Source organism: Penaeus monodon, chromosome 5 (genome assembly GCF_015228065.2).
Source record: "Penaeus monodon isolate SGIC_2016 chromosome 5, NSTDA_Pmon_1, whole genome shotgun sequence".
Classification (NCBI taxonomy): Eukaryota; Metazoa; Arthropoda; class Malacostraca; order Decapoda; family Penaeidae; genus Penaeus; species Penaeus monodon.
In genome coordinates this window covers 6,452,919-6,462,918 of record NC_051390.1, presented here as the reverse complement: position 1 = coordinate 6,462,918, position 10,000 = coordinate 6,452,919, and the positions used below count along the sequence as shown (strand labels likewise).

General features: G+C 35.5%; 1 protein-coding gene across 1 annotated transcript; it reads right to left on the bottom strand.

Annotated features, from left to right (window-relative positions):
• Positions 1–726: 726 nt before the first annotated feature.
• LOC119572913 (ELL-associated factor 1-like) lies at positions 727–9,983 on the bottom strand. The gene is made up of 5 exons (XM_037919867.1): positions 9,406–9,983; positions 6,767–6,998; positions 5,512–5,803; positions 2,351–2,477; positions 727–1,783 (listed from the first exon to the last, which is right to left on the bottom strand). Exons 1-5 carry the CDS (start codon positions 9,557–9,559, stop codon positions 1,698–1,700), a joined length of 891 nt encoding a protein of 296 aa, XP_037775795.1. The 5' UTR covers positions 9,560–9,983; the 3' UTR covers positions 727–1,697.
• Between the last annotated feature and the right edge of the window lie 17 nt (positions 9,984–10,000).

The window sequence follows — 10,000 nt, the reverse complement described above, 5'->3', positions numbered from 1 at the left end:
GTCTGTCAACAGTAAATAGAGAGCCTCTTACAGAGAGAGAGAGAGAGAGAGAGAGAGAGAGAGAGAGAGAGAGAGAGAGAGAGAGAGAAGCAGGGGGGGGGGGGAGAGGGGATAAAGGAAGAGAGCTTGATGGAGAGGATGGGAAAAGGCATTTTGTATTTCTTTTGAATTTTTTACTTTTCCATTATATACTTAAAAGGCCTAACACTTTGTCTATATTAGCAAAAGACGGACATACTGGGAAGTGCTTGTAAACACTCAATTAAGGTATGTAATATGTATTTTTTTTTTTATCAATATCATTAAGGCAATGAACAAATAGCCAAACAGAAAACTAGCAGTAAAATGTCATAGCTTACTTTGAACTATGGAATAATTTCAGCAAACTAACATTGGGGGTTTTAATAAGTGGTTTTAGTGGACCCCTTCACAATCTGGTAAAAACTATGGACCCCTTCCCCAGAAATATTCACAAGAACAAAACTTTGCATGAAATATAAAATACTTTACTGATTGAGATCTGATTGTCTCATACATATATGATATACAAAAAGTATTATGAAAATTTAAAGTAAACAATCTAAAAAACAACAACATAAATATGAATGTTAATCTTTATCTGCTCCTCACAGACCCCCTTTGGGATCCATGAACCTCAGGTTAAGAACCCCAGCTGTAGGGGTACTCTTGAATAGGATTTTCTTAATAATGCAATTAAAACAAAAGTGATTATTATATCTTTACTGAAATGTCCAGTGAAGGCAGATTGGGATATGCTCTACACAATTTTTAATATGTAGCACAACCACAAAAATAAAAATCTAAACTGATAGTAGGCAACAGAAATTCATAAAATATCATACATTATAATAAAGTAATTTGAAAAGAGGAACATTTATGTGGCCAACAGCCAAAATAATGAAAAAAATCTCACTAACAAATAATGAATTGCCATTGACAAATCTATAAAGATTTTATCATACATTTTAACATATTTTTATTTTTGTTTTCCACTTGAAGTCCAACCTTGTAAATGATATCAAAAAGACACCATTGCCTAGTACAAAACACAGGCACACAACAGGACTAGGAATACACAGTTCACCTCCAAGAATCTCGAAAGCCATTCTATGGAAAATACTATTATGCTTTCTGCTCAGTACTTTTAAGTGTTTATTAAGTCATTCAGATATGTATAATCCATTGATATCAGGGTCATCTGTACTATAACTTAAATATTAAGTAAATATAACACATAAAATCAGGCTTCATGTGCCTTGGCACACCTTGAAACTAGTCTTTCAGTGTATTCCCTGTAAAATGTTATCTGTTTAAGTTTATTATGGGTAAATAAAATGTAATAAAAAAAAATAAAATGATATAACAACAATAATAATAATATAATTAAAACTCAATTACTTTATCTAATATAAATATAATTAGCATTGTCTATTGCTGTTTATACTGATGATTTCTTATGCAATGGTTGTGTTTGTCTGAAGGCCAGGTTGCACTGGCTGTAACACACAAAAATAATAGAAAAAAAAGTATATAATTCTGCTGTCTTGTCTACCAGTCCATCTTTCTGGTCAAGTTAAATAAAAAAAATAATAATAAAAATAAAAATATTTTTTTCTTTACAAGCTTCAAAAGTTCCACTGAAAGTACCATTATGTTACAACCTCTTTGCACTAACACTAGTCACTGTCTTCAGACACTGATGATAATTCTAAGTCATTCATGAGACAGTTTGAGCCATTTGGTATAGTTCCACCTCCAGCACCTGAAAGAGAAGGTAAGTTCATTTACTAATGAGCACAAACAAATGACAAATAGAAAACAAATTCTTTCTCTCTTTACTGAAAAATTAGTAAAAATAAATAAATGTATATATATACCTACATGTAATGACAAAATCGATTATTAATGATTTTCTTTTATTCTAACACTTATATCAGAGGTAATTCTCTCACACACACACACACACACACACACACACACACCACACACACACACACACACACACACACACACACACACACACACACACACACACACACACACACACACACACACACACACACACACACACACACACACAAATCTGACCAGAAGGTTCACTTAACAAATCTGATAATAATAATAATGTTGCTAGTAAACAAATGAATAAAAAAATTTTAACTCTTCTATTTATGGTGTGTTATTAAGAAAACTCAACAGGAGGAGACGAGCAAGGAAATGAAGTAACACAAGGTTAAAACAGGAAAAGCATAAAATGAAAAAAAAAAAGGACCCCAGAGGGCACACCTCATTCCCCTCCTATTCCCCTCATCTTCCCCCTTCTGCTTACCATGTCCATTGGCTTTCTTGCCTCTGGTGTCCTGCTCGGGCTCCGAGTCGGAATCGGAGTCGCTGGAGGACGACGTGCTGCTATTGCTATCCGAGTCGCTGGATGAGTCACTCATCATGGACCCAGTCTGCAAGGATGGGAGGAAAAATGTCAGGCTGTGTGTGGAGAAGTGGATGTGCTTATTGCGTGTCTGGATAAAAATGGGGAAGAGGAGAGGAGAGAGATGGAGGGGGAAGAGGAGAGGAGAGGGATGGAGAGGGAAGGAGGGGGGTAAAGGGGATAGGAGGAAAGAGATAAGGATGAAGAGAAAATGAAAGGGATGAAGAAGAAAGGGAGGTCAGGGTGGAAAAAGGAGGAAGAGGACAGAGAAGAAGAATACGGGATAGAGAGAAAAGGAGGGAAGAAAGGGGGGCCAGAATGAGAAAACAGAGGAAGAAGCGAGGGTGAGAAACAGGGGAGGGGTAGGAGAAGAGGAGGGAAAGAAGGGAGAGTGTGAGGCAGGGGAGGGATAGGAGAAATGAAGAGAATAGAAGAGAAAAGAGAAGAAGAGGAATAATAATAATAATAATAATAATAAGAAGAAGAAGAAAATAAGAGGAGTAGAAAAGAGGAGCAGAGAGAGAGAGAAGGGGAGGAGGAGGAGAGGAGGAGGAGGATAAGATGAGAGGGAAAAGAGGAGGAGGACAGGATGGAGGGGGAAGTGGAAGAGGAAGTGAGGAGGAGGAGGAGGAGGAGGAGGAGGAGGAGAGATGGTGAGGAGGAGAGGATGGGTGGGGGAAGTGGAAGAGAAATGACAGGAGGAGGAGGAGGAGGAGGAGAGAGGAGACTGGCATAAGGATATAAATGGGACAGAAAGGAAGGAAGCTAATAATGAATTACAGAATAAATCTACAGAAGACTGTTTAATGTGATGTCCAGCAACATTTCGGTTTCATTATCAATAACCGTTACACACACTACTTACATCTGATGTTGAATTTCTCTGTATGGACTTAAAAAAAAAAGGAAAAAGAAAAACACATGAATTAATGAATTATTTCAATGAATATAAAGAATAACTAGATGAAGACATTAAAAGATGAAAATCATGAGGAAGATTATGGGTAAAACTGAAAGACAAAAACAGACATTAATAAAACTTTAAGAACAATTAAAATTACACAAGTAAATTTTACAAATTCTAGCTAAGCTTTTTAAATCAACTTGACTGGGGACACCCACTGTGAGTTTAATTTATTAAATGTCTCTACACATAGATGGTTCTACAAGTAAATAATCATCACTGAGCCAGTTACAAATACCTATCTCAATTATCTCATCTATCTCCTATCACTTATACATGTATTTATTTATCTATATATCTCAATTATCTCACTTATCTCCTATCACCTATCTATCTATCTATCTATCTATCTGTCTCCTATCATCTATCTATTTATCTGTCTCCTATCATCTATCTATCTATCCTTCTTATCTCACCTATCTCACTTATTTACCATTTTCCTTGATTTTCAGAAATATTTTTTTGTATCTTATATTGTTGTTAGGAATGTCAAAACATTATAATAATTATAGGACTATAATGATAATAACAGCATCAATATTGATAAAAAAGAAAGTTTTTTCCACAAATTCAAAGAAAGCTGAAATCGAAAGCGAGGTCACAAGGTCTACTAATTGACTCCTTTGTGGCTAAGCACTTGTGGAGTCACCTATGCACAGAAAAATTTCACAAAACAATGTTACACTTAACATTTTCCCTGTGATAGGGAGTTCATACATGTGAATGTGTACTAAATATCATACACTGATTTATTTCAAATTATATATATCTGCACATACATCTGCATTTCTCTCTTGCCTTCTCCCTGTCTATTTCCCTCTTGTTATTGCCCTTGTTTTGTTTTTTTCTCTCTTTTTACCCTATATCATGCCATTTCACTGCAAACCTTTGTCTTCTACTTATTCTTCTATCTATGAATTCAGGCAAATGATATATATTCATATAAACATTTAAACCTCTGTGCAAAATTAACCCTTACAGAATTCCCATTCTTAACTAAGAATGAGCACTAATTAACAATTTAGCCTCCTCCATCTTAAAAATCTTCAGTTTAAGTTGTACACAACATTTCCATCCAGTGATTAAGTGTGAAATCAAATAATTCCCTGATATATGTGTGAGTTAGCTCAGTATTCAATATATCAGTAACAGAGAAACCTTTTATCTTCAACTCCACCCTCCCACACCCCACCCTCTTGGTTAAATGGTATAGGAGACCACAAAATGAATGTATAATTTCCAATATTTAATATACATGACTGTAAGTGATCATAAAAACCATGGCACACCTTTGTGGTCAATGATTGCTTCTCCCAACTAGGAGCGATAATGGTGTACACAGCTGCTTGTGTACACCACAGGGGAGGACCCCAGAAAGCATTTAAAATGCTTTAACTGATTAAAATCTAAATCTGTATTACATCTCTATTAACCCAAAACCACCTGGAGAATGAAGTGTTCACTGTAGTATTTTGTTAAATGTCTGTATGCATAAAGGGCTCCACCAGTGCTTACCCACTCAGAGTCAGTTAGTTCATCTTGCAATCTCACCTGATTTCACCTTTCCCTTATTTTTCACGAGTGCTATCAATATTGATTAGGTTATTATTCGTATAGACAGAATCATTAGTATGTTATTAACATTACTAATAGCAATACAAGATAAAAGAAGATATTTCCAAATATCAAGGAAAAGAGGAAACTGGTGAGATAGCAAGTACCAAAGTAACTGACTCATCAATGACTAAGTACTTGCGGAACTATCTATGTGCAAAGACAAATAATAAACTAAACTCACAGTGGGCATGGAATGTACATACATTCCTTAACCAGTGGCAGCAAGTTAAAACCACTAATCAAAATTTCATAGCAAATATGAATCACACAAACCTAATTTCCAAGATACAATACATGAGAGTTATTATAGTTTGCTTATGCTTTTATAGCCAACATCAAACATTTATAGGCATATCCTGCTCAATAAAAACAATCAAATGATGAAATGCTCAAGGAGAAGTAAAAAATTGCTATTGAAAATGTTACACAATGTATAATTTTTATCAATCAAGCAAAAGCAACATGTAAAACAAAAACCAACCTTATTCTCTGGAATATTATCATCAAAGCCCAACATGGGCATGGAGCCAGGAGCTGTGCAGTGGTTATTGTTGGGGCTTTTGCTGGGGATGGGGGACCTAGTGTGTGGTGATGATTTGGAGGGTGGAGAGAGCTTGGCATGAGAGGGTGATGGCCGCGAATATGGCAGTGAGTTGGATGAGCCTCGTGAAGGGGGGTGGGAGGGCGAGCACTTCTGGGGTGGTGAGCTTTTTCTGGAAGGGTCGAGCGGCGTTGGAGGGCGCTGCGTGGGCAAACGGCTGCTGCCTTCTGGCCTGAAAGCAACAAGGAAGTTGAAAGGGAATGTTGGGGATCTGGATTTACTTATGGGTGCAACAGGGATATTTTTCTTTGTATAGAGCAAATTACAATTAACCCCTATGATCCAGATGAAGTGACCATCATGTCATGAAAAAATCTGGTTTGAGGGTCAGGCGATGTGAACATGCTGTCATACGGAAATTTGGCTGTGAACTGTGACTATTTCAGCTGAAGGCCCAAGTGACAAGAATAACTTTCACAAGTGCAAAAAGCTCCCGGAGAGTGATTAGACTCATTTGGTGTTTAGGAAGGGGCTTTTGCATTAATTCCATTGATAAATAAGTGTGGAATGTACAATCCATGAGCCGCAATTGAAAGAGTTCCGTGGAACACACCATTTCCGTGCTCAGGATCCTATTTCTGGCTGCCATGACTGGCAGCGCAGATTGTATTACAGAAAATTGAATATTACGAAATATAAAAAAAGACAAGTAACAAAATGTTCTTTATTGTTATTATTATTGCAATGAGAGTCTATGCAAGGAAAACAGTCCATTATCATCTAGATAAGGCAAATCATATGACAAGTATAGACACTAGAAAATGGCAAAAAAGCAAAAAAATGCTTATGCAAAAAAAGAGAAACGAACATTGCAAAGGGGAGGCATGGAGTCTTGTCACCGCATACAAGTGTTCACGTGTGTCTAGCCTGCAAGTCGCACACCTGCCAGTGACAGCTCAAGCAAGCCTAATACCCATATACTGCATCACATGATGGCACTGAAGCATCCGGATCCAGTGCGTTGCATTTATCATCTGACTGGAATCCAATCTCCAATCTGAACCCTGACATTCTATTCTTCTAGTATTTTCATATATCAATATATTCAAATCCAATTTACAATACGGATAAAAAAAGACTGGCCATATATATATGCACACATATTTCAACTACCTAAAAAAATACCTCTACATACCTGGTAGTTTTAACAATAATGGCTTGTGATATGCGCTCAAGGACGATTTCGCCTGTTGTGTGATCAATTATGAGGATGCACTCCTTGGCGACTGGTTTGTGATTTCCTTTGAAGACCGTCTGCGCAGTGCCGGCCCCTTCAACGTGCGGCACTGTCACCGTCACCTGGTGGTTGCCCTCCACCTCCACCGTGCCCATCTTCTGATTGTCCACGCTGGCTGGCTTGAAGTCATCTACAATGGGGTGAGCAACAAAGAATTAATAAAAATACTGAATATTATGTAAGGTCTAACTAAAATAGAGGCTTGTTAAAGAAAGCCTAAAAGTTTTTTGTATTGTACTTTGTTCATCTATACATATATATATATATATATATATATATATATATATATATATATATATTATATATATATATGTATATGTATATGTATATGTATATGTATATATATATATATATATATATATATATATTATATATATATATATATATATATATATATATATATATATATATATATAGTATATTATATATATATATATATGTATATGTATATATATATATATATATATATATATATATATATATTATATATATATATATATATATATATATATATATATATATATATTATTTATATATCTATATATATATATTTATTATATATATTATATATATATATATCATATATATATATTATATATTATATATATATATATTATTTAATGTATATATATTATTATATATATATATTATATTATATATATATTATATAGATATATATTTACTATATATAGTGTATATATATATGTATATATAATATATATTATATATAGTCATATATATATATTTATATTAAGTTTATATATATATATATATATATATATATATATATCTCTCTCTCTCTCTCTCTCATTCTTTCTATCTTTTGGAACTTTTCTTTGAAATAATCCACTTCTTCCGCAAAGAAATTTAGCTGTTCATGCAACTTCTTCTTTTCCACTTCCCCTCTATTATGAGCCACTAGAATGAACCATGTTATAACTTACTCCAGTAACAAAATATATTTTATTCCAAATGTGCTCTGTCTTGATGCCAAAATAACCTAGTATATGACTCTAAGAGGCCATCAAGCCTCTTGAGTAAAAATTCATGCCACTGTTATACTGCTGTTCCCTGTCTAAAAATCATTCTAATTTCCTCTTCCTCAAGATGGAGTTTAAACTAATAGGCCGCTATTTTGACACCAGAGAAGAAATCTAGCTTAAACAATAACTCATTAACAAAAAAATAAAAAATAAAAAAATAAAAAAGAAAGTTTGTATATATAGCCTACATGTGATGAAGTAATAATAGTGCCTCCTAAGAAAAAGAAAAAGAAAAAAGAAAAAGAAAAATTGTCGATATCAAAGACATTAATGCTCCTAATATTCTATTTTGTATTAACAAGTCTAGACATTTTTAAGCAAGTTCAGGTACCCATAGAAAAATGTTTAAACCAATCAATTTACATAATGAACCTAAAGAAAATGAAGTTTTGATACCTGATTAACAGATCTCTACTGCATACATTCCTGATGAAGATAGAACTTGTAAATATCCCCAGTGATCTACCTTTAAATAAGAAACCAGTACAAGCTCTATAAGTAGACTATCAGAGTTTTGCTGGTCTAGGCTATACTGGAGTGAAAAGCATAGAGGCTATGACCACTAACATCGCATCTTGGAGTCTACCAGTGTTTTCTGGTCAAACAAGTAACTGCAGTTCGAGCCTATCTTACAAAACAATGCTTTCACCTCAGCATCAAAGATACCAAGGCAATTGAAGGACTAATCACTCAAGCAGAAGTGGTCCTACATTTCAAGAGTCGCCTCATTTCCTTTCGTATTTTGCCCTGCTATTTATGCTTTACACATCGCACCCTTTTCTGAGACTCGGGACCAGATTGCTTCCCTTATATCAACAGATGAAATGCAATTGGACCAATGTTATAACTGGCCAAACACTGATCAACACACCTCTCTTAAATTGTACTGGTGACATGATAATAATCAGGTGATCATACATAAGTGGAGCCAAGGTCGGGCTAGATTGCAAATCAGGGCAATTAATGAGCCATCTGTATTATCACTAGTGGGTGGCAGCCCAGAAGAAACACCTGTCTATCATCCACAGCTGTCAGAATGCAGACAGATGCTAACATCTTGTAGACCCCTTAGTCATTTATCTTTATATAAGGAACTAGCTGAAGGCCTGTCTTGGCTGATGCGGTGGATCCTAGCAAGTTTCATGTGGATACAGAATGCACACAGCCAATAAAATTACAAAAGAAAGATCTCTAACTTTATGTCTCTTATGGGATCTCCTAAAAACATAAACCAAATAATATTCTGATCCATTTCAAAGCAACAGATGTGAGGAAAACAAACAAACAAAAATTCGGTAATACTTTACAGAACCGACGCACTTGCCAGAGACTAAGTCCCCGACTCTACATCGCAAAATTTATTCAACAATCCCAAGCTGCCACGACTGGGCTTGCGAATACATCGTAAATACGCCCTGGCTTAGTGCGTCCATACTGTGAAGATTACGACCAAAGATTCTCGCGCAGAAAGGAAAGAAGCCGTTCAATACTTACACCTCAGAGTATGGAACGCTCCTTCCTTGTAATTCTTGCTAAACGTGTCCCCTAGTTCCATGTCCTTCACTTTACCATCGACCCCAAGTTTGTCCGCCATGGTAAGGCACGAGTGCATTTTTTTGGGAGCACTTTCTCTCGATGATAGATTCATTTTTTTAAGAAAATAATAATAAACTGAGTGAAGGAAAAAAAAAAATTGAAATCCGTGTAGAAATTCCTTGAGTGAAGTGTTTCTCTCGCTGATATCGCAGTTATGGAAGGAATTTAATTCAAGGAAATAAGGGGAAAAAATTATAAACTAAACAAGCCGAAAAAATTATCTTAAATAATGAAGCTCGTGTCAAGTCCACACACACACACGGCTCGACAGATTTTCCCTCTTTTCCCCTCTTTACGCCTTAATCACGCCACATTTCGTCCCGGCACTGCACTCATCTCATGTTCCTCGGGTTATCTGGGGCCATTGCGACATCGTGGCGAGTTCCCTCCGCTGGAAAAAGGGAGAAAAGGGGGAAATATGCGACAGACAAGTTTCCTTTCCTCCGAACAGCTGTTTTCAAGGCGAGAAAGTGCCCGAGTCCCACGGAATATT

Bases quoted from the DNA above. Each gene is read 5' to 3' on its own strand.
- LOC119572913 (XM_037919867.1), bottom strand. From the start codon at position 9,559: ATGAATCTATCATCGAGAGAAAGTGCTCCCAAAAAAATGCACTCGTGC. The intron at 6,999-9,405 runs GTAAGTATTGAA...ACCCCATTGTAG, and splicing joins AGCGTTCCATACTCTGAGGT to ATGACTTCAAGCCAGCCAGC. The intron at 5,804-6,766 runs GTATGTAGAGGT...TGTTGCTTTCAG, and splicing joins ATTATTGTTAAAACTACCAG to GCCAGAAGGCAGCAGCCGTT.